The sequence below is a fragment of the Theropithecus gelada genome, chromosome 2 (genome assembly GCF_003255815.1).
Source record: "Theropithecus gelada isolate Dixy chromosome 2, Tgel_1.0, whole genome shotgun sequence".
Lineage (NCBI taxonomy): Eukaryota > Metazoa > Chordata > Mammalia > Primates > Cercopithecidae > Theropithecus > Theropithecus gelada.
Window position 1 is genome coordinate 21,879,799 of NC_037669.1, and position 25,232 is coordinate 21,905,030.

General features: G+C 39.7%; 1 protein-coding gene across 2 annotated transcripts in view; it reads left to right on the plus strand.

Moving 5' to 3' along the window:
- Positions 1-22,995, plus strand: part of NXPE3 (neurexophilin and PC-esterase domain family member 3) — a 37,877-nt gene extending 14,882 nt beyond the window's left edge. Inside the window, exons 2-5 of one of the 2 annotated variants that reach the window (XM_025377837.1) lie at positions 907-1,661; positions 6,699-6,772; positions 16,560-16,766; positions 21,440-22,995. In XM_025377837.1, the coding sequence (XP_025233622.1) occupies positions 907-1,661; positions 6,699-6,772; positions 16,560-16,766; positions 21,440-21,990 (1,587 nt within the window). In that variant the 3' untranslated portion in view covers positions 21,991-22,995. The remainder of the gene's footprint in view (positions 1-906; positions 1,662-6,698; positions 6,773-16,559; positions 16,767-21,439) is intronic. The other variant, XM_025377838.1, reaches the window with a different exon arrangement.
- The last annotated feature ends 2,237 nt before the right edge of the window (positions 22,996-25,232 follow it).

Genomic DNA, 25,232 nt, shown 5'->3' on the forward strand with positions numbered 1-25,232 from the left:
TCTATTGATTTCTAGTTTAATTTCATTATGGCTTAAGAGAAGACATTGTATGATTTTTATTTTTAAAAAATTTTTAAGGTGCATTTTATGGCCCAGAATGTGGTCCGTTTTGGTGAATGTTCCATGTGAGCTTGATGTGAAGTAGTTTACAGATGTCAACTATATCCAGTTTATTGATGGTGCTGTTGAATTCAACTATGTCCTTACCGATTTTCTGCCTACTGGATCTGTGTATTTCTGATAGAGGAGTGTTGAAGTCTTAGACTATAATGTAGATTCATCTATTTCTCTGTTAGTTTTTGCTTCACATGTTTTGATACTCATTGGTTACGTACTTACATGTTAAGGGTTGTTATTTATTTTTTTTTGAGAATTGACTCCTTTATTATTATGTAATGACCCCCTTTATCTTTGATAACTTTCCTTGCTTTGAAATCTGCTCTGAAATTAATATAGCTGCTACTGGTTTTTTTGGGTTAGTGTTAGCATGGTATATCTTTCTCCATTCCTTTCCTTTATCTTTTTCTTGGTGTTTCACCATCTTAGGTTGGACTGGGTGGCTAAAGTGGGCTGGAGTTGGGTATTTCCCTTCTCTCAGGTTGGTTAGGCTCTGATAAAACTCCAATAGGCTAGGTTCTGATAAAGTAGTTTCTCTTGAGGGGCAGCTTTGCTCAGAACAACACAGTGCTCTGCATACTTCAAAATGAGTCCTTTTCCCTTTCCCTTCCTGGAAGCCCAAGAGAATTTTTTCTTTGATATTCACTGTGAGAATCCTGGAGCTCAAACTCCCTGTGTGAGCTCCTGGAGCTAAAACTCACAGAAGTGTGGGGAGCCCTCTGAATTTATGCCGAAAATACAGAGACCTATTATAGTGGTAATTTCTGTTGTTTGTGTCTTCTTCTTTAGTACTTGGACCATGAGACTGTTTCAGCCACATTCATCGACAGCAGTGGACAGTTTATTTCCTCCCAGGTGACAGGAATTAGCCGAAATCCTTACTGCGGCTATGATCAGCAGATCCTGTCCAGCCAGGAGCGCATGGAGGAGGACTCCTTGCTGGCTGCCTTGCACCGACAGGTTCCTGATGTGGCCCCAGTTCCCTTTGTGAAAAGCACTGACCCTTCTTCCAGCTACTTTGTCATCTTGAACTCTGCTGCCTTCTTTCAGGTGGGAAGCCAGCTGGAGGTGCTGGTTCATGTACAGGATTTTCAAAGAAAGCCCAAGAAGTATGGTGGAGACTACCTGCAGGCCAGAATTCACTCCCCCAAGCTGCAGGCTGGGGCTGTGGGCAGGGTGGTGGACTACCAGAATGGGTTTTACAAGGTTTTCTTTACTTTGTTATGGCCGGGCAAAGTTAAAGTGTCCATATTTCTGGTCCACCCCAGTGAAGGGATCAGAGTTCTTCAGCGCTTACAGAAAGATAAACCAGACAGGGTCTATTTCAAGAGTCTCTTCCGTTCGGGAAGAATTTCTGAAACTACTGAGTGCAACGTGTGTCTTCCTGGGAATCTGCCGCTGTGTAACTTTACAGACCTCTACACTGGGGAGCCCTGGTTCTGCTTCAAACCAAAGAAGCTCCCTTGCAGCAGCAGAATTACCCATTTCAAAGGTGGATACCTGAAGGGTCTCCTAACTGCTGCAGAGAGTGCTTTCTTCCAGAGGTACGTGCTGCTTTTTCTTGGGGATAATTTGAAGAGTTCTTTTCCACTGTCCTTGTCCCATTTAGGAGACTTTCTGGTATTGGGTATGCGTTTCTTATCTCTCTCTCATCGTGGCCCAATTCAGAAGAGGTAGGGAATAAAAAAATAAACATAGATTTGTATTTTTCGTTAGTGTTTTACAAGTGAAGCTTAGTGCTTATCTAAGTCCAAATTAAAGACCTTTTACCCTTGAATTTTTTTCTTTACCCTCATATCTATTTTACTTTAGAACCACATAGTGGGTTTGCACAGTAGCTGTGTAAGTAAAATCCCTTATTCACAGAACAGATAAAAGTTATCCAAGGGCCATGTGTGGTGGTGACTCATGCTTGTAATCCCAGCACTTTGGGAGGATGAAATGGGAGGATCGCTTGAGCCCAGGAGTTTGAGACCAGCCTGGGCAACATAGCAAGACCCCATCTATTTTATGTGAAGAAAAAATATAATCCAAGAACATGCTGGTAGGCCTAGTAGTCAGGCTGGTGTTTTGTCTTTGTATCTAATGAACTGAAACTTTAAAAAGTAACATAATAACGGTTTTTAAAATCATTTGAACATACTGATTAAAAAACTATGAATATGGCAACATTGCTGGGTTTACTTAATAAGCATAGAAAGTCAGGAATGCCACAGAAAACTATATTTTTTAAGCTATATAGTTGTTGAAATTATTGCAGTATTGTGTTCAAATTTCTATTTCAAATATAAGCATAAAATATTTTCAGCATGATGATAAATACATAGAATAATGTGCAGAAAGGAATATGGAACCAATATGAATTACTATTTGTGTTTTCTTCAACATTTCATAACATTACTAAGACATAAAAAATTATAAAAGCTACATGGTTAAAAAGTACCATTTTGGCCAAGTGTGGTGGCTCATGACTAGTCCCAGCACTTTGGGAGGCTGAGGTGGGAGGAAGGCTGGAGCCCAGGAGTTTGAGGTTGCAGTGAGCTGTGATCACAGTTGCACTACAGCCTGGGCAACAGAGTGAGACCCTGCCTCAACAAAAAAGTACAATTGTTTGAAAGAATGTATACATGTTTTTTACTTTTTAATGGAGTATATTGTTTTTAAACAGTCCTTGGTAGAGAGAATTTTTTTCTTGGATAAAAGGGAAGTATTTTTGTTAAGTACATCTGGGCACCCTAAAAAATTTCATAGTTTATGTCCACTCATTACTGGATGGGAGAAAAGTTGCTACCATAAAGTATGTGGTTTGTAGGAGTTCCTAAAATAAAACCCTTCAGTTTTCCACCCTGAAGTCAGCTTTTGGTCATACCGGGTTATGTACATGTGTAGTGGATTCATGCCATACCTTTGGAAGGCCAGCAGAGGGAGCACTACTCAATGTACAGTGTTTACTGTACTGCTGAGAAGACTAGTATTTTCTATGGTTCAGTACAAAATGAAAACAAAATTAAATTTCACAACTCCTCCAAACAAAACCAAAACAAGTTTTTTCATTTTATTCCTGAGTTCAGGTTTCAGACATGCTGTTTATTAGTGACTGAGCAGATTATTTTATTTCTGTGTACTTTTTTGCCTATGTATGAAGACTACTCAGTTACCCTATTTTAGAGGGTTGGTTGGTTGGTTTGTTTTGCAACAGAGTCTCACTTTGTCACCCAGGCTGGAGTGCGGTGGCATGATTGTAGCTCACTGCAGCCTTGACATCCTGGGTTTGAGCGATTCTCCCGCCTCAGCCTCCCGAGTGTGCGCCACCTCCCGTGTCAGACTACAGGTGTGTGCCACCACACCCAGCTAATTTTTGTATGTTTTGTAGAAATGTGGTTTCACTATGTTGCCCAGGCTGGTCTTGAACCCCTGGGCTCAAGTAGTCCTTCTGCCTTGGCCTCCCAAAGGGCTGGAATTACAGATGTGAGCCCCCATGCTCCGTTAGAGTTGTGTTTTTAGATTTTTAAATTAGTATGGATACATACTAGTTGTACATATTTTTGAGGTAGATATGATATTTTGATACAAGCATATAAAAGGTAATGATCAAATCAGGGTAATTGGAGTATCCATTGCCTGAAGCATTTATCATCTTTGTGTTGGGAACATTCCAATTCCACTGTCATAATTGTTTTGAAATCTATAGTAAATGATTGGTAACTATAATTGCCCTATAGAGTTATGTTGTCAGTCTACTTAGTGGTCTAGCAAAGAGGAAGAAGCATAGTAATTGACTCAAATTCCATGGGGAAAATAGAGAAAGTTTAGAGAGCTAACTTAGTGTAAAACTTAAAAGTATTTCTGACTGTAAATTCTACCATTAAAACAAAAAACACCCGTGAACCCACAAGGATAAAATAATGTGTTTGTCCCTGCCCTTACTTGCATGTCCTGGGTGAGGCTGCTTGATGGTACAGTGTTGTAGAATAATTGCAGAATTCTATTTACCTGGACGTTCGCTGAGAAAACAATGTTTGAGGTGGTGTAAGTTTTTGGAAAGCAAACATTTGACAGAGTCCTTATAATTGGTTTTCATTTTCCATCCTTTATTCTCTTTAGGTTCTAAAATATTGCATAAGACCATCTGAAAAGAAAAAGAAAAAGATTTAAATTGATTTTTTGGGGGATCTTTGGGTGTACTGTTTTGAGCTCATGGCCCAAATATGTTGAACTGATAACCTTTTTTACTTCTCTTCCTTGGTAACTCATAACCTTACTTAAACCAGAAAGAATTAAGAATCTTAGCCTTGGTGTTTGGTTCCCTAAATGACAGTTGAACAATTAGAGGAATGTCATCTTTGTTCTTTATCTATAAGGGAATAAAAGTGTTAGTTTTGGAAAGGACAACAGGGGTTTCCTTAAAGATCCTATTAATATAAGGGAAGGCCTTTTGAAAGAATGGGCTTATCACCTACAACATTTCCCTTTTATTTTAGCATGATTGCTGCTTTTTTCTAACTTTGTATTAAAAATATTGAATCTTTAGAAACATTGCAGGAATAATAACAATGAACTCATATACCTTTAACTTAGATTCACTGTTATTAATGTTTTGCCACATTTTGCTTTTCTTTCTCTGTGTTTATATGTATCTGTGTATAATTTTTTACCCTGAACCATCTGAGAGTATGGTGCAGACATCATGGCTCTGCACTCCATAAACATGCCTCTTCTAAGAAAATGGACTTTCTCTAACATGTAACCATAATGATCACATTTGGGACATTTATCATTGTTATAATACTATTATTTAATATGCAGTTCATATTAGATATTCAAGTTTCTTCAGTTGTCCCAATAATGACTTCTATAGCTATCTTTTAAATTTTAACTAATTTAATCTATGCTTACACAGTATGTTTGGTTATCTCTTTAATCCAAAAGAATTCTTTAGCCTATTTTGTTTTGTATGACATTGGCAATTTTGATGTTGCTGTTTTGTAGAATGTCCTTTACTTTTTTTTTTTTTTCTTCTCGAGACAGAGTGTCGCTCTGTCACCCAGGCTGGGGTGCAATGCAGTGATCTCAGCTCACTGTAACCTTCGGCTCACTTTACTTCCTGGGATCAAGTGATTCTTGTGCCTCACCCTCCGGAGTAGCTGGGACTACTAGGCGTGCACCACCATACCTGGCTAATTTTTGTATTTTTAGTAGAGATGGAGTTTTGCTGTGTTGGCTGGGCTGGTCTCAAACTCCTGGCTTTAAGGAGATCCGCCCGTCTCGGCCTCCCAAAGTGCTGGGATTACAGGCATGAGCCACCACGCCCAGTCTACTTTGGATTTGCTTTATTGTTTTCACTTTCCATGTGATTAGATTGAGGCTAAATATTTTGGCAGGAAAATTATAAAGGAAATTATGTTTTTGCAAGAAAATTATTGTACAATAATAATTATATAGTTGTTATAACTATAGACAAGTAAATTGTATATTTTTTTCTTACCATAAAACTCTAAACTCATGAAAGTAGTTTATATGTGCTGTCTTAAAAATCACTTTATTTAAGCTATGAAATTATATGCTCTAATGTGGCCAGGCCTGTATGCTTCCTTCATTACTTGTTTTTTGTCTGTCTCCTGTGTGTCAGCTCCATGAAAAAGGAGATGCTGTGTTTTGCTTACTGTAGTAGCCCTGGATTCTAGGACAGTACCTGGCTTCAGAAGCTTAAGAATTATTTGTTGAATAAACAGTTTTTTCTGAAATTGATGAAATAATAAAAAATGACTGCACATTCCCCTATCAAGAGTTTGGGGAGTTAACATTTTATTTTTTTGTTTTTGGTCTAAGTACATGAGGCCTAGTTTTATTGTGACTCAGTTTTTGGAATAGTTGCCCTGAATTTTCAGTGCTTTCCCTCCCCCACGTTTTAATGCAGCCCTCCAAAAATATTTACTGAGTGTGGACTCTAGACCAGGGCCTGTGCTAGGATACAAAGATGAATGAGGCATCACCCTTGTCTTCGAGTAGTATATGTTTTATTTTATTTTACTTTTTTCCCCTGCTGCCTCCCTCGAGTAGTACATGTTTTAGTAAGGGGAACAGACACTAGAGAGTCCTGGTGGTGATGAGCAAAAAGTACTGCATAAGTAAATGTCTGGGGGCAAGTGTCCCACGTAGGACTCCTCTGAGATCTGGAAAAGGCCTAAGGAACCAGATATATGACTTAATGCAGTATGAACTTGCAGCCTGAAAACTAGATAATGACAAAGTAGACATTCTTGTCAGTGTGAGCCATTCTCTGAGTCCAAGGGGAGTACATCATTCAAACCAGAATTGGTCATTTTGGAGTTTGTACTCTTAGCAGTATACAGTGGAGTGAAATTTTAAGAATCAATTTAATTTTTTTCAGTTTTTATATACATATAACCTGCTTATTATAAGAAACCCAGTTTATTATTTGTGTTGGTTAACATTCATAAGTATGTTTCATCATCATAAGGCTCTGTGAAATTAGTCATTTTATCATTTGCAAGTAAAGACATATATCTGAAAATAAATGTTCCTGAACCTGAGCTTGTGCTTTTTTATTCCTCTTAAAGTGGTGTCAATATCAAAATGCCAGTCAACTCCAGTGGACCTGATTGGGTAACTGTGATTCCCAGAAGAATAAAAGGTAAAAAAAAAAAAAAAGAAAAAAAGAATAAGCTTGATGATTTATTGTTTTTCTTACTAAGTGGGTTGAGGCTCTGTTGTTTCATTTATGTTGCAAAAACTTATATGCCATAGTTACTTCTGGGCACAATTGAAAATATTAAAAATACTGTTTGATTAAAAAAATCAGATCTTATATGCATAATTCTGAGTTTTGATATTTATTGTTATTTTATTTTATTTTTTTGAGACAGGATCTTACTCTGTTACCTAGGCTGGAGTGCAGTGGCACAATCTTGACTCACTGCAGCCTTGACCTCCTGGGCTCAAGTGATCCTCCCACCTCAGCCTCTCAAGTAGCTGGGACTACAGGCATACACCACCACACCTGGCTGATTTTTGTATTTTTTTTGCAGAGATAATTTTTTGCCGTGTTGCCCAGGATGGTCTTGAACTCCTGAGCTCAAGCAATCCTCCCACCTCGGCCTCCCAAAGTGCTGGGATTACAGACATGTGCATGGCCGAGTTTTGCTATTTATGCTCATGTAAAAATTTTCTTCTTTTGCCAGCCCTCTTCTGTTTGGCTCTTTGAGTCTTTGAACAATGTTGTCCAATGTGGTAGCAACTAGTCACATGTAGTGATTCAAATTTAAATTAATTAAGATTAAATAAAATTCAAAATCTAGTTATTTAATCACACATGCCGAATAACTATATGTAGACAGCGTTTTATATAGAATTTATCCATCATCACAAAAAGTTGTGTAGGACATTGCTTTTCTAGAGATACTTGACACATATGGGTAAAATTATAATGGAAATGTTTAAAATAAAAAACATTGGGTTGGAGAATAGCAGCTCTTCTCAAAGTGTGATCTGTGGATCCATGGCATCAGCATTACCAGGAGACCTGATAGAATTGCAGATTCTCAAGTCCCAGCTCAGACGACTGACTGAAACAGAAACCCTGGCTGGTGGGGCCCAGCAGTTCATGTTTTAACAAACTTTTTGGGTGACTCTGATTTATTGCTGTAGAATATTAATAGTAAAAGAACAAAATTCAGAGCAGCAAATGTTTATGTTATGTTTTTGCAGAACAGATATAATTAGCTATCGTGATTTTTAGAAAGAAGGGATGAACGTTACTAATGAAGCTTATACAGATGGCGGGCAAGGTCCTTCTAGCGTTTAAAAGTATATTAACTAATAGTACTCTACTCTGTAGATATTGCAAACCCTTTTGCTTCAGGGGCTCAATGTTTAATACATGTGGATCAAGCAGAGTGGATATTAGCCATATGCCTTGTTTGAGTGGTGGGGAAGGAACTGAAAAGCAAGGACCATCTCAAGGGGCAGCCTCTTTTCAGTTTCTGCTCCTTTGTTACCATGTAGAAACAAACCCTATATGGCCAGATCCATAGATTTGTTTTTTCCAAGAGAAACCAGAAACTTTGATTTTTTAAATGTGATATCTCCAGATTTTAGAACATTGACATCTAATTCAAGACTTTGAAAATATTATATGGGCTAAATGAAATCTGTTTGGCCCATATGCAGCCAGGGCACTGCCAGTTTATATCCCTTGTCTCTACTATCGTATGCCACAAGAATTCCCAGTCTTTTCCTGACGAAGAGCTGTTTTTGATTTACTTGAACCAAATGAATTACTAATTTTAGAGGCTTTGTATATGAGACATCAATAATGGAAATATTTATCTTTTATCTGTTTGGGCCTTAGATTGCTTAGATTGTCAAGATGTCAGTAGACATGGTGTCCTTCAGTAGTACTATGCTCTAAACACTCTCCATGTCTGACGTCCTCAGGAGGCCCTCTCTCCCACTGCTGGATCTGTCCTTCTTTCTCACAGTCTTCAACTGGCTTGCCCTTATTGTGATGTCCCTAGGTGTCCCAGGGATGGTCAGTGGGAGGAATTTGGAAAGTTTACCTGTACCTGACAAGTCTTGAGGATCAACCAGGAAGTGGCTATGGTTTTATGATTTACTCTTCTGGTTAGAGGGAAGATAGATTTGGTAATTAGTGAAACTTTTGATATACTTTTAGAGGAAGAAAGTATGAATTAGTAGGAGCAGAATATCCTGGTTTTTAATAGGAAAACCATCTTCTTGTAACAGGTATATAATTGGAAAGAAAAGAGAAGGGCAATTGCTTTATGGAATATAGAAGGAACCCAGCTTGGCAGAACTTCATTGAATTTCACTCTATTGACCACCAGGGGGCACTCAAAGACCCTATGCAAACATTCTGTTTCTGCTTAAACTTTCACCAACTAATTTTAGCATTCATCAGGGTTCATCAGATCTTGCCTGTGGCAATGATTTTGGTGGCATTCTAATTGTGACTTTTAATGTCTCTCAATCTTTCAACGTTTGTTAGTTGGAATTCTGCAAAGAAGAGTTGTCTCTTCTTCATTTTAAGTATTTATATCAGTGTAGACTCATGATAATTTCATTCTTTGGGTTATAATCCAATCCAATTCCATCATTATTTTGTTTTCTTTTATTTTTGCTCAAATTGTTCCAGTTTTGGCAGTTGAGAACACTTTCAGTTTGGCTTCTTTATGCCCTTTTGTCACCCTGTGTGCTCTCATCCTTTTGTTTGTTTTGAGCACTTCCTTTCTGGCACCACAAGGTATTTGAGGCTTGTGTTGTATTTTCTTTGCTTTAGCCTTAGAAGGGGTTTATAGTATTTGTACTTTTATTTCACTTATGAATTCTATATTTTGAGGTTTTTTTCCCCTATGAAATTGTATTTATGTATTAGCTAATTAATATTATTACAAGGTAAAATTATTGTTAAGATTCATATTTAGGTTGCTTGAGATTGCCAGTGCTACTGCTACTTGTGGTCATAATTCCAGTCAAAAGCAAGGGAAAACAGTTTGTAATTCTAGTTGACTACCTTATTAAGGGCAAGCATCTGGTTTATGTCAGGTTTTCCTAGTGCCAAAATTACTGCTGAGTTTTCATTAGCACCTGTAATGTGGTCCCCAGATTATCACAGCTAAGTGGCTCAGGAACCTTGACAGATTCTAACCTCATCAACAACTTGAGGTTATATTTTTGGGGGGAACTTACTGAGAGTTTAGGATAAGACTCGATCTAATAGCAACAGTATAGATAAGAACAATGAAATTTTACATTTGTGTGTTATCTTTGTAGCTGTGGTAGGTTGAATACTAAGAGGACTTCCAGTGATCTATACTCTTACATAATCTCCTTCCTCTTAAGTGTGGGAGGGACGTGTAAATATGATGGTGTATCATTCCTGTGATTTGATTATGTTATATGACAAAGTTGACTTTAAGAGAGTGACATTATCCTAGGTAGACCTGACCTTAGATCAGATAAGCCCTTAACAGGGGCCATGTTCTTCCTGAAGAAAGAAGGATTCCATGTGAGGGAGATTATTTGTTGCTGGTTTTAAAGATGAAGGGGGCCACATGGCTAGGAATATAGGCAACTTCTAGGAGCTGGAGGGCATCTCCTGGCTGATAACCATCAAGGAAATGGGTCTTAAAACCACAAGTAACTGAGTTCTGCCAGTAACTTCAATGAACTGTTTTTGTTTGTTTGTTTTTTGTTTGTTTTTGAGAGAGAGTCTCGCTCTGTCGCCTAGGCTGGAGTGCAGTGGTGCAGTCCTGGCTCACTGCAAATCTCCGCCTCCTGTGTTCAAGCGATTCTTGTGCCTCAGCCTCCCAAGTACCTGGGATTACAGGTGTGTGTCACCACTCCTGGCTAATTTTTCTATTTTGAGTAGAGATGAGGTTTCAGTACGTTGGCCAGGCTGGTCTCGAACTCCTGAGCTCAAGCAATCTGCCCGGCTCGGCCTCCCAAAGTGCTGGGATTACAGGTGTGAGCCACGCGCCTGGCCTTGAATGACCTTTTTGAAGGCTCTTCTCAGAGAACACAGCCCTGATAACATCCTGATTTCAGCCTGTGAGACTGAGGAGAGAACACAGTTATGCTATGTCTCAAACTCCTGACCTGCAGATCTGCGGGTTAGTAAATGTCCCTTGTTTTTAAGCCAGTAAGTTTGTGGTGATGTGTTACACAGCAATAGAAAACTAATAAAATAACTACCATCTAGACCAAGTTATTGAACGTTTAGAACACACAGGATGTTTCCAGGACTCTAGCATGCGCTTTACTATTCACACTATTACAGTATTGAATTTTCACAGTAACTCTTCAAAATTACTAGTAGTTGACCCATTTTATGGATGATGTAACCGGAATCCAGAGATTTCACTTATTGTGTCATCATTTTGATTCCTTCTCTGTTAGGCTAGACTTTGAGGGTGTAGTTAGGGAATAAGATGAAAGTTTAAATGATTTCTGAAGTCTCAGAGTTGGAGATGTGGAGACAGACTTAGACTAGGTCCTGTGACTCTTCATCTAGCATTTTCCCTACTGACCCTTAACCATGTTTAGGATGTATGGCCAATGATGTCTTGATGCTTTGGTTTGCCTGCAGTAGTTACTTTTTTTTTTTTTTTGAGAAGGTGTCTCGCTCTGTCACGCAGGCTGGAGTGTAGTAGTGTGATCTCGGCTCATTAAAACCTCTCCTCCCGGGTTCAAGCAATTCTCCTGCCTCAGCTTCCCAAGTAGCTACGATTACAGGCACAATGCCACCATGCCTGGCTAGTTTTTGTATTTTTAGTAAAGATGTCGTTTTGCATGTTGGCCAGGCTGGTCTGGAACTCTTGACCTCAAGTAATCCGCCTGCCTTGGCCTCCCAAAGTGTTGGGGATTACAGGTATGAGCCACCGTGCCCGGTCTACAGTAGTCAAATGTATCAACCTTCTAGTATACAGATCATGAAGTCAATGATAGTGTTTCATGTTATGCAGCAAAAGTGAAACTAGGCATTTTATGGATGAGACCTCATCTGATATTGATTTCTAAAAAATGGCAGATAAATGTTATAACAAATGTGACAAAGCTATTTTATTTTTTTAAAATTTACCTAACTGGATGCAGATGTCAAAGGGACAAAGCTATTTTAAAAACAACTACTTTCCAATTGCTGGAAAAAAGAATTTGATATAGAATGTCTTTAATTTAGTTAACCTGGAAATCAAAGGGCCCATGTTCTGCATATAAAAATCATTTGAGGGAAGGAAGCCTCCTCAATATATCAGTGAAATGTATTTGTCTTTGTAAATGGTACCACATCTACCACTACCTGCCTCTCTACTCACTGAGAAACTTTGTCAAGTCACTCTGTTACTTGCTTTCTTCATCTTTAAAAGATATTTGGACGGCCAGGCGCGGTGGCTCACGCCTGTAATCCCAGCATTTTGGGAGGCTGAGGCGGGTGGATCACGAGGTCAGGAGATCGAGACCATCCTGACTAACATGGTGAAACCCCATCTCTACTAAAAATACAAAAAATTAGGTGGGTGTGGTGGCGGGTGCCTGTAGTCCCAGCTACTTGGGAGGCTGAGGCAGAAGAATGGTGTGAACCCAGGAGGTGGAACTTGCAGTGAGCCGAGATCGCACCACTGCACTCCAGTCTGGGCGACAGAGCAAGACTCCATCTCAAAAAAAAAAAAAAAAAAAAGATACTTGGACTAGCTACTCTCTGAGGTCCCATTCAACAGTCTATGAATTTATAGAATATCTATCTGTGTAACATTCTTAGCTTTCCTCTGTAAAATGCAGAGGTTTTAGGGTAGTAAAATATATAGGACAGAAAAGTAAATTTCCAGGGTTTCATAGGGGGAATTCAAGGTGTAAACTCAAACTCAAGCCATTACAATTGCTGTGTAGCTGGACCCTTCTCATATTCCCAGCGCTTGGCAGAGTGTTTCTAACCAGTTCAATACACACTGTCCCCATTCCTCATCCTGCCTCATCCTATCCCTCCCTACTGACCTTATCCCAAGCTTCCTATGCTCATGGCAATCTCTGGTGCAGGGAATTGGTTGATCCCATTTCTTCTGTCTTGTCTTTTTTCCCCTTATAAACTGTGTACTCCCCGTTGCCCTGCCTTTTACTGTTCTTAATTCTGCAGACAATTCCATACCATAAAATGAAGGGACAGGTTTGCTGCACGTGCTCACCCCGCGGCCCTCCCCGCCCCGCTCCACCTCCATTCACGTTGTGTTCCTTTTGTCCAGCTCTTTCTGGATTATTTAGGGAAATTTCTCTATGCCTTTTTATCCTTTGTTTTGTTCCATCTTTGGCCTTCCCTGTGGCTAATGGATTACACGGATGACACCCTGTTGAGGAAAAGGCAAACCATGGGCTTTAAAGAGAAGCCAAGACATTTTAGAGATACAGGGACGTTACTTTCAAATAATAAAAAATATCCCTTCTGGTTTTGCCCAAGTCTTCATATGTGCTTTTACAACCACCTCTGTTTAAACTTTTTTCTTCACCAGCAATTTTCAGGATAACCAGAAAGTTGAATAATAGCTCATTTTTATTTTTTTGTTTTCATTATTTTTATTCCATGTGAATAGTAAATTAGGGGTTATATCATCTATTTAGGAGACTTTCATATCTCAGCTATCTTACATGAAATGCATTCTGAGTTCCAAGAAACACCGTTTAAACAGCCACAGACTGCTTAAAAATCGTCTTAAAATTGTCAGGAAATGTTTTTGTCCCAACTGACCATTAGGGGGCAACATAGGTATGTGCATTTCATTTAAAAAATAGGATTTTTCTCATGTAACATGCAGCATGTTTAAAGAATTAATGTCAGATTTAGTCATTGATTTGCTTTCCTTGACTTAGCTCTGGTAGTAAATATAATTGACATTTGAATGGAAATGATAATTGTTTCCTGTGTGACGTATACTTTCCTTTATAACGCATATTTGACACAGAATAACGGAGTCTGCTGAATTAACAGTGGTAAAAAATGGTAACATCAAAATTACTTTTAATTCTCATTCTAGTAAATGTTTTCTGTGGGCCCTAGGTATCGTCTCTGGAGCTTTCTAGCTATGCCACTTGATGTACTGATATAATGAGGGAGCTTTGCACAAGGTGCAGTAACATGGTAAAGCTACACTTGATAACGTGTTGAGAAATTATTTCTGAACAAGCCAAGGAAATATTTACCCTCCCCCCCCAATTTTTCTTTGATAATCGCATTTGCCAAATAAAGCTTTTCTTTTTTTTTTTTTGAGACGGAGTCTTGCTCTGTCGCCCAGGCTGGAGTGCAGTGGCACGGTCTTGGCTCACTGCAAGCTCCGCCTCCTGGTTCACGCCATTCTCCTGCCTCAGCCTCCCGAGCTGCTGGGACTACAAGCGCCTGCCACCATGCCTGGCTAAGTTTTTATATTTTTGGTAGAGACGGAGTTTCACCATGTTAGCCAGGATGGTCTCGATCTCCTGACCTCGTGATCCACCCTCCTCGGCCTCCCAAAGTGGCCAAATAAAGCTTTTTAAAATCAGCGTTCAGTTTCCTTTTCTACTTGGGCTCTGAACCTGCAAAGAATTAGCAGATGCCGAAGAAAAAAGATTAGATACGCACTCTGTCAAATAGAGGATCTTCTTTGGAGGGATAAAAACCAAAATAATTTGGAGTAACACAGATAATGTCAAGTCAAATAAACTAAAAGTAGTTACAAATAGGGGACTCAATTAAATTTCTGAGTTATGTAAGCATTTAGATTCCAAATTGTGGCTTAATAGGTGACTATAGAATGACTGGATTATGATAAAGGTTGTGTATGAAAATGATGTAAACTGGTGGTTTCTTAGAGATTGTAGGTTTGAATAATTGTTAGAAATGAATAAATATATATCTTCAAGAAAAAAAAAAAAGAAAGGCTAACATCTATAAACATTGTCTTTGAGAAGTAACCTAGCACACAGTGGTTAAGATCGTGGGCTTTGGGCTCACCTGCTTGGGCCAGGTGCTGACTTTGCTGCTTACTAGCTCAGCTCTGGGACCCTGGTCAAGTTGTTTAGCTGTTCTGAAAGGCAGGGATAGCAATAGTAGCTGCTCTAAAGAGTTACTGTGAGAATAGGAGATAATATGTTTGCTCAGAATAGTGTCTGATGCAGAGTAAACTTGCAAGAAATATTAGCCGTTACAATCTGTTTTGAAGCATATAACGTTTGTCGTTTCCACAGTGGCATTTTCTACAGGAGGTGTTAGGGCAGAAGGATGTTGACTCTCCCTCTGAAAGGTGTCCTTTTGCTTGTGTTATCATGTGTAGCTAGGTTACAACCAGGAGTACACACTGGTGATGTATTTTTAGCATTGTTCATGATGTATGAAGACTTTCTGAACCTTTTGTATTATGGAGAATAATCCGTTAGATTGTCTGCCATTAGTTTGTTCTCCATATTAAGTGATTTTTTTTGGAATTAAAAATAAAATTTGAAGGTAGGATTCATGAATTGTAATTTTGCTTTTAATGGGATGAAAACAGTGAGTGAATACCACTCCATATGTGTAAAATATTAGTCTAAGTTGTTACTTGCCTTGCAGGCATGTGGGTGAGAAACTGTTCTGTTCTGGGAGAATGCTGGATAAATGCTTATGTCCACACATTTTCTTGGGTTTTGTCTTCCTTTATATTTGGCTTTGATAAAAACATTTGTAATCAGGCTGGGCATGGTGGCTCACGCCTGTAATCCTAGCACTTTGGGAGGTCGAGGCAGGCAGATCACTTGAGATCAGGAGTTCGAGATCAGCCTGGGCAACATGGTGAAACCCTGTCTCTACTAAAAGTGCAAAAATTGGCTGGGCGCGGTGGCTCACGCCTGTAATCCCAGCACTTTGGGAGGCCGAGGCGGGTGGATCACAAGGTCAAGAGAATTCAAGACCATCCTGGCCAACATGGTGAAACCCTGTCTGTACTAAAAATACAAAAATTAGCTGGGTGCATGCCTGTAGTCCCAGCTACTTGGAAGGGTGAGGCAGGAGAATTGCTTGAACCCGGGAGGTGGAGGTTGCAGTGAGCTGAGATTGCGCCACTGCACTTCAGCCTGGTGACAGAGTGAGACTCTGTCTAAAAAAAAAAAAAAAAAAAAGCAAAAGTTAGCCAGGCATAGTAGTGCATGCCTGTAATCCCAGCTACTTGGGAGGCTGAGGCAGGAGAATCGCTTGAACCCAGGAGGTGGAGGTTGCAGTGAGCCAGATTGTGCCACTGCACTCCAGCCTGGGCAAAAAGAGTGAGACTCCATCTCAAATAAAATGTAAGTAGAGGGAATGCTGAAAGTCCCTCCTTTCCTTTCTGTCCACCAACACGCTCATGCCCATTTCAGATCTTCCCATTTTTGTACAAAGGAAAAACTTTTTTTTTTTTTTAATTTTTACTTTAAATTCTGGGATACGTGTGCAGAATGTGCAGATTTGTTACATAGGTATACATGTGGTTTGCTGCACTTGTCAACCCATCATCTAGGTTTTAAGCCTTGTATTTGTCCTAATGCTCTCCCTCCCCTTGCCCCCCACCCCCCGACAGGCCCCAGTATGTGATGTTCACCTCCTTGTGTCCATGTGTTCTTGTTGTTCAGCTCTTGCTTATGAGGGAGAACATGAGTTGTTTGGTTTTCTGTTCCTGTGTTAGTTTGCCGAGAATGATGACTTGCAGCTTCATCCATGTCCCTGCAAAGGACATGAACTCGTTCTTTTTTAGGGCTGTAGAAAACCTTTTTTTACTGAGGAGGAAAGTCTGGGATTTGAGATCTGACAGCAGGAAATGTTTCCCATATGCCATCAGGCTAACAAATACATGGGCATAATTGTTTCTTGGGACATTTTTCATCTATTGTTGGATGAGAATATTAAAATATTTGTTTTTCGTTTTTCTTTACAGAGACTAACAATCTAGAACTATCTCAAGGCTTAGGAACTTTTCCTTCTGGGTATTATTATAAAGACCAGTGGAGGCCCAGAAAGTTTAAGATGCGTCAGTTTAATGACCCTGACAACATTACAGAGTGCTTACAAAGAAAAGTGGTGCATTTATTTGGTGACTCAACCATCAGGCAATGGTTTGAATACCTTACAACATTTGTTCCAGGTTGGTACCTTGCCTTTTGTTTCATAACCCTTTCCCACATCGGCTTTGAAATCAGCAGGCTCACTCAGGTGCCTGAAGAAAGGTTATCAGGTGAGGAAACATTTATTTCTCTGTAGGACTAAAGAGGTACTCGTACCCTGGAGAGAGGTGTGACAGTTTCTCATCAATAGCTGTGTTGTGTTGTACTCATGGAAGCACTGGGTTCTCATTGAGGTTTATGGCACTGATGAGCTGTATGACTTTGGACAAGTCATTTACTTTTTAGGGCTTCATTTCTCCATGAGACAGCTGGACCATGTCACTTCACAGGTGTCTTTCACTTCTAATATTATGGGTTGTAAATAGAGGTGGGCATTTCCAGTTGTTTCTCCCCTAGTTCTGTCTCATCCAGCTCCAAGTTTATAGTAGCTTTAAGTAGAAGGAAGCAGCCAGACCTGTGGTGGTCCATATTGCATCCTTGCAGCAAAGCCATCCCTGTGTCATCCATTGGGCCTACCATTGGTGTGACTCTGAAATGCAGTTGGCTCCTCCTGAGGGAGCCTGGGTAAGTTCCAGCATTCTTAACTTCTTGATTTCTCTGCTTGGCTCTGGGGCTATTCTCCACACTCAGAACAAACCCCAGTGGTTGGAGGCCCACTCCTTCTTCACAAGGGCATTCTTCTCTTTCTGGAAGGGGTGTGGATGAGGTAAGGAAGGAGGGATCCTGAAGGAGCAGAAATAAAGACCCTGCTTACAATTTAGAGAGCTGATAAATGGTTTTGTGGGAACTGTTTTTAATGGCTGTGTGTGGGCAAGGCTTTTAATAAAGTAAAGCCTGATAGTTTGTTGTGAGTTGTTTGTGTTTTTTTAATCAGCTCTTTATTTATTAGGTCAACTTAGTTTTATTTATTGATTGATTGATCGAGGTCTCCCTCTCTCACTCACTGGAGTGCAGTGATCGTGGCTCACTGCAGCCTCAACCTCCTGGGCTCAAGTGATCCTCCCACCTCAGCCTCCCAAGCATTTGGGACCCCAGGTGTGAGCCACTGCACTCAACTAATTTTTTGTATTTTTTGTAGAGACGAGGTCTCACTGAGTTGCTCAGGCTAGTCTCGAATTCTCATGCTCAAGCAGTCTGCCCGCCTCCACCTCCCGAAGTGCTGGTGGCTCACACCTGGCCTCAACTTAGTTTTAAATTGAATTTTTAGAAGGAAAGGAGGAAGTAGATATTGTCCCCAACAGTGTAAAGTCAATTCCACTTTTTGTTTTGCTTGTTTTTTAAATGGAAACAGATATAACTAAGCTTTGTTTGATAAAGTATAAGTTATACATTAGGAGAAGGGAAATACTTTGTATGGCATGATGCTAGACAAGGTTTGATGTGATGCTGACCAGCGGGGGCCTTTCTAGGTGTCTGTAGTTGCTTCTTAAATTCTAATGATGTAGCTTGGTATTTCCTTTGATAGCAAGGATCACACTGACTATTTTGATCACTTCCCACCATATGCTTTACAGACATATCTTCACCGATAAAAATAAAGCCTTGTGTCAGTGCTTGATCTTAATCAAAAGAAAGTGGTAGCTTGAGCTTTTTGTTCAGTTAAAATGGGGCTGAATGCTAAGTAGTAGTTTGGTAGGAAAATCTAGAAGAGAAGCCTGGAAATGCAAGGAGAAAAAAGTGAAACCTACTTTAACCCTTAAGAAGAATATATGACAATTTTTTATATATATATATGTATCTATCTATCTATCTATATATATATATATTTTTTTTTGAGACGGAGTCTCACTCTCGCCCAGGCTGGAGTGTAGTGGTGTGATCTCTACTCACTAAGACCTCTGCCTCCCAGGTTCATGTGATTCTCCTGCCTCAGCCTCCCAAGTAGCCGAGATTACAGGCACCCGCCACCACGGCTGGCTAATTTTTGTATTTTTGGTGGAGACGGGGTTTTACCTTGTTGGCCAGGCTGGTCTCAAACTCCTGACCTCAAGTGATCTGCCTGCCTTGACCTCCCAAAGTACTGGGATTACAAGCATGAGCCACCTTGTCCATCCTGTAGGACAATTCTGTTCTGATGTTACTTCTTCAAAATTGACCGTGAACTTCCTGAGGGCAAGGACTATAGCTTATCCATCTGAGCATTGCTGGCTTGTAGCACCTATAGCAGTGGGCACTAAGTAGGTGCTTAGGAAATATCAGTTGAATTGGATTGTCAACATTTACTTAAGGCACTTAAGGGAATGTTTAGGGATATGAGACACATCTTCTTTCCTCATGGATGCACATACTAAGTGATGAATTATACAGAGTTTTTTGGAATAACAAGGAGTCCCACTGATTCCTGGGACCTTCAGAATGTCTCCAGGCAACTGGGCCTTGAAATACAACTTAGAGGGAGAAGAGCGATGCTATCTGTGTTATTCTCATGATAGAGATGGAAGTTTTTCAATAGGACATTAACATGATTTTTCATCTACAGGGTAAAATTGAAAGTCAAAAGAAACAGGGTTGCTTCTTTCTTTTGCTTATTGCATAAACAGGTGTTTGTTTTCTTTTTTTTTTTTTTTTGAGACGGAGTCTCGCTCTGTTGACCAGGTTGGAGTGCCATGGCCGGATCTGAGCTCACTGCAAGCTCCGCCTCCCGGGTTCACGCCAGTCTCCTGCCTCAGCCTCCCGAGTAGCTGGGACTACAGGCGGCCGCCACCTCGCCCGGCTAGTTTTTTGTATTTTTTAGTAGAGACGGGGTTTCACCGTGTTAGCCAGGATGGTCTCGATCTCCTGACCTCGTGATCCACCCGTCTCGGCCTCCCAAAGTGCTGGGATTACAGGCTTGAGCCACTGCGCCCGGCCACAGGTGTTTGTTTTCACTTTTAAGAATTACATTTGAACTTGCTTTAATTTTATTTTTAAAAACATTCTTTTTTAATCAGCAAATAAGTATATTTATGGGGTACAATGTGATATATATATATATATATATATATATATATATATACTGGAATTATTATATCAAGTAAATTAACATATCCATCACCTCACATACTTACTTTTTTATAGTGAGAACATTTAAAATCTCTTAGCAGTTTTGAAATATACGGTACATTATTATTTATTATGGTTACCATGTTGTGCAATAGATCTCTAAAACATTTTCCTTCTGAGACCTTGATTAACATTTCCCCATTGCACCTACCCCACTAACAGCCTCTGGTAACCACTATTCTACTCTCTACTTCAACTTTTTTACATCCACATATAAGTCAGTATAAGGCAAATACTGCATGAAGTTCCACATCAAAGACATCTGTGTGTGGCTTATTTCACTTAGCATAATGTCCTCTAGTTTCATCCGTGTTGTTACAAATGACAGAATTTCCCAAAAGAAGTATTTGGTTACTAATATGTGCTCATAAAACAGAAGTTAAAGCCCTTGTCTTGAAAGAAATAATATTTATCTGTTAGGAGAATAAAATGTAAATGCCAAGTTGATTTTTATAAATTAAATGATCATAAATAGTCACTTCTCAAAAGAAGACATACGTACAGCCAACAAACATATGAAGAAAAAGCTCAATATCACTGATCATGAGAGAAATGCAAATCAAAACCACAATGAAATTGTGGTTCTCACACCAATCAGAATGGCTATTATTAAAAAGCCAAAAAATAACAGATCCTGGTGAGGTTGCAGAGCAAAGGTAACACTTTCACACTGTTGGTGGAAGTGTAAATTAGTTCGACCATTGTGGAAAGCAGTATGGCGATTCCTCAAAGAGCTAAAAGCAGAACTACCATTCGACCCAGCAATCCCATTACCGGATATATACCCAGAGGAATATAAATCATTCTGCCATAAAGACACATGCAAGCAAATGTTCATTGCAGCACTGTTCGCAGTAACAAAGACATGGAATCAACCTAAATGCCCATCAATGACAGACTGGATAAAGAAAATGTGGTACATATATACTGTGGAATACTATGCAGCAATAAAAACAAGATCATGTCTTTTGTGGGAGCATGGATGGAGCTGGAGGCTATTATCTTTATCAAACTAGCACAGGAACAGAAAACCAAATACTGCATGTTCTCACTTATAAGTGGGAACTAAATGATAAGAACTTATGAACACAAAGAAGGAAACAACAGACACTGGGGTCTACTTGAGTCGAGGAGTTGGGAGGAAGGAGAGGAGCAGAAAAGATAACTATTGGGTACTGGGCTTAAAACCTGGGTGATGAAATAATATATGACAGATTTTCCTATGTAACAAACCTTTACATATACCCCCAAACCTAAAATAAAAGTTAACAGAAACTTTTTAGACATAGATTTAAAAAATTGCAATGATCAGTGCAAATAGCAACATTTCTTGGCCTAATAATTAGAGAAAAATGGGTTATTTTGTTTTTCAGGCATAGACAGGTGTAGTGTAGAGTCTATCACTGATGGTGTTATTTATAATGAATGTTATGTTTATGTAATAATTTAAATAATAAACGTGTTAGAATAAAGGCCTATTGATACAAAAGGGGGCAGAGTTCAGTGAAATAGGTATTCCCTTTACATTTATATTGTACCTTTTTGTTGTACTTAAAAAAAACTTGTTATTTAAAGCCACTTAATAAGGTATAATCAAAATATATGTGCGTGGTTTGAAGGTTTTTATGAACTTGAGTTTTCCTTGTTTCAGATTTAGTGGAGTTTAACTTGGGTAGTCCCAAGAATGTGGGTCCCTTCCTTGCAGTGGACCAGAAGCACAACATCCTGCTCAAATACCGCTGCCATGGTCCACCCATCCGCTTCACAACCGTCTTTAGCAGTGAGCTCCATTATGTGGCGAATGAGCTGAATGGCATTGTGGGAGGGAAGAACACAGTGGTTGCCATAGCTGTATGGTCTCACTTCAGCACCTTCCCTTTGGAAGTGTACATCCGGCGGCTCAGGAACATCCGTCGAGCAGTGGTTCGGCTCCTCGATCGAAGCCCAAAGACCGTGGTGGTCATCCGGACGGCCAACGCCCAGGAGCTGGGACCTGAGGTGAGCCTTTTCAACAGCGACTGGTACAACTTTCAGCTGGACACCATCCTTCGGAGGATGTTCTCAGGGGTTGGAGTATATCTCGTCGATGCCTGGGAGATGACCCTGGCCCATTATCTACCGCACAAGCTGCATCCAGATGAAGTTATTGTGAAGAACCAACTGGACATGTTCTTGTCCTTTGTGTGCCCCTTGGAGACCTAGCCTGGGAGACCTAGCCTGTCTTGGAAGGGACTGGAGGAATCATATTCAATGACCTTCTCAATTGACCTGAGTTACAAAAAGTGGCCCCAGTGAGAGCTGACTGCCATTAATAGGCATAAAATTTCAAAAAGATCTGGACTTTATATGATGACTTACAAGGAGCTTAGAAAATGCAGGTTACATTTATATCTACCTATAGGATTTTATCTAATCTTGACTTAGCCATGGTAGAACTCTTAACAGCATCTACACACTGTATTGCTCTTATAACCAAAGATGCTAATGAGTGTATTTGAATTAGCTTCTCCTGGGAGGGTTGATTACTTTGCTAAAGAGTATGAAAAATATTCTGATGGAAGGGACAAGTTTGGTTGGTAGTAGAGTGTCTGTAGCTTATCTGGTAAAGGAAATGGAGTGCATCTGCATGCATAGCGCAAGTAGTCCATCTTCTGGCGGTTAACTAGAGAAAGCTTACAGTCAGAGGCTCTTGTGAATGCACTGAAGACTGCTGTGTCTCAGGAGTTTCTCTTGATGATCTACCTTTTCTGAATTACTTGAAAAGGCCAGTGTGCTTGGTTCGAGTTTTTTAGTGGGAATATTTACAATTTCCTGCTTTTATCTAGAAAAGAGCAAAAGGGAACTATGAAAGCAGTATATATAAAATCTGTGCTTTGGAATCGACATTTGCATTTGGTGATTTTTATTTGATTCAGCTAAATTTTATGTGTTGAATACTTACTCTAGAATAACTACTTTTGGAACTGGAAGGGGGAAATCTGTAAATGGAAATTTATTTTTATGATCTGAAATTTGAGGGTTTTAAGAATTGACTTTTGTGTAAAGAATGCTATTGTATTATAAAGCTGTGGAAGTTTTTCCCACCAGTTTCAGGTGTTTTTTTTTGTTGTTGTTGTTGTTGTTGCTGCTGTTGTTATTTTGAACTACTTACCACAATTAGAAGTTAAAATCTAATTAGAAATTAATAAGCTATTATAATTCATGACAGGTTTTTTTTTTTTTTTTTTTGTATTTTTTGATTTGGGCATAAAAGGCACACCCATTCTCTCATGCTTGGAAGAAGCTGCTATTCCTACTGGCTAGCTAAGAAGAATGGAATTATTAATTTTATTTGACTTATTAATTTTAAATGAGTTTAGTTAATTTGGGATCATTTAGTAAGTACTCTTTTCTTTTTGAGCTATGATAGATTATAGTCTAGTTGAAGTTGCTCCTAAGTAGACAGATGAAGAAACTAGGGAGGCCTTAAAGAGAAAGACAGATGCTTGAAGTATGAATGATATATACCCTTAGAAGAATGGGTCAAATAATTTGCATTTTTAATTTAAAATAGGAGGGCCCCAGATCTTACTTTCCCATCCTTGAGGAACACCTTCAAGTTTTTAAAGTATTTTTTGGGGAAAGAAGATTTTTAATTGTTTCTGAGTCTAATGAGGCAATAAAATATATTAAAATAGTTTAATTTTAAATAATTTAATTTTAATGGCTTTACAGTACCTAAGGATCACTTGTAATATCTGACAAAAATGCAGAATTAAGAGTCATGGCAGGGTGTGGTAGCTCAAGCCTGTAATCCCAGCACTTTGGGAGGCCAGGCAGGAGGATTGCTTGAGGCCAGGAGTTTGAGACCAGCCTGGGCAACATAGTAAGATCTTGTCTCTACAAAAAATAAAAAATGATCCAGGCATGGGAGGACAGTCCCAGCTACTAGGGAGGCTGAGGCAGGGTGATTGATTGAGCCCAGTAGTTCAAGGCTGCAGTGTGTTATGATTGTGCCACTACACTCCCGCCTGGACAATGGACAAGAGATCTTATCTCTAACAAATTTTGTTAAATAATAAAAGAATTAAGGCCAGGCATGGTGGCTCCCACCTGTAATCCCAGCAGGGATTACAGTCTTGGGTGGCTGAGGAGGGCGGGTTGCTTGAGGCCGAAAGGGGCTTGAGCCTGAGTACCATGGTGAAACCCCATCTCTACCAAAAAATACAAAAACTAGCTGGGTGTGATGGCACCCACCTGTAGTCCCAGCTACTTAGGAGGCTGAGGTGGGAGGATCGCCTGAGCCCAGGAGGCAGAAGGTTGCAGAGGTTGCAGTGAGCCTTGATTATGCCACTGTACTCCAGTCTGGGCAACAGGGCAAGACCACCCTGTCTCTAGAAAAAAAAAAAAAAAAAAAAAGAGGGACCATGATGCCTCTGGGATTTATGGAACCAACCTTTGTGGCAACTGCTTAGTGATTCTGATGCAATGGTGGTATTCCACACTTGAAGAAACACTAAGAGAAGAGGTAAGCTAGAATGAGGGAATAAACATGGCTTGTTTATTATTTCAGGGGATTTACCAATAACTGGTTTAATTCTGTTCATGATCCAGTAGTATAGGTAATATTAGCTCCATTTTATAGATGACGAACTCAAGTTTCGATTTGAAATAAGGTATTTGAAAAAAGTCCATATCCCTTTTCAGCTAAAATTGTGAGACTTTCATAAAGAAGGGTTTGTATTTATTTATTTGTTTTTGAGACAGAGTCTTGCTCTTTTGCCCAGGTTGGAGTGCAGTGGCATGATATGGCTCACTGCAGCCTTGACTTCCTGGGGTCAAGCGATCCTTCTACCTCAGCCTCCTGAGTAGCTGGGACTCCAGGTATGTACCACCGTGCCCAGCTAATTTTTGTATCTTTTTGTAGAGACTAGGTTTTGCCATGTTGTCCAGGCTGGTCTTAAACTCCTGAGCTCAAGCCATCTGCCTACCTCGGCTTCCCAAAGTGCTGGGATTACAGGTGTGAGCCACTGTGCCCAGCCCAGAGTTTTTCTTTTCATGAAAGAACTTCTAGACATTTCTTCAGGGATGTGTAAAGGAGGCTGAGCGGTAATTTTCCCGGGAGAATTTTAAAAAGAAAGAGGGCATTCCTCCTCCAGTGGTTTGGAATGCTGCCACTTGATTGTGCAAATGCTTCCTTATGATCTTGTCTAGTTTCTGTTATTTTTTGATTTGGTGACATAGTTCTTAAAGATTTGGTGACACAGCTTCTTGAGGTATTCTCAGTCACTTTCATCTCTCTTAAAAAAAATTTTTTTTTAACAACTTTTAAGTTCAGGGGTACATGTGCCAGTGTGTTTCAAGGTAAACTTATGTCATGGGGGTTTGTTGTACAGACGATTTCATCACCCAGGTGTTAAGCCTAGTACCCATTAGTAATTTTTCCTGATCCTCTCCCTCCTCCT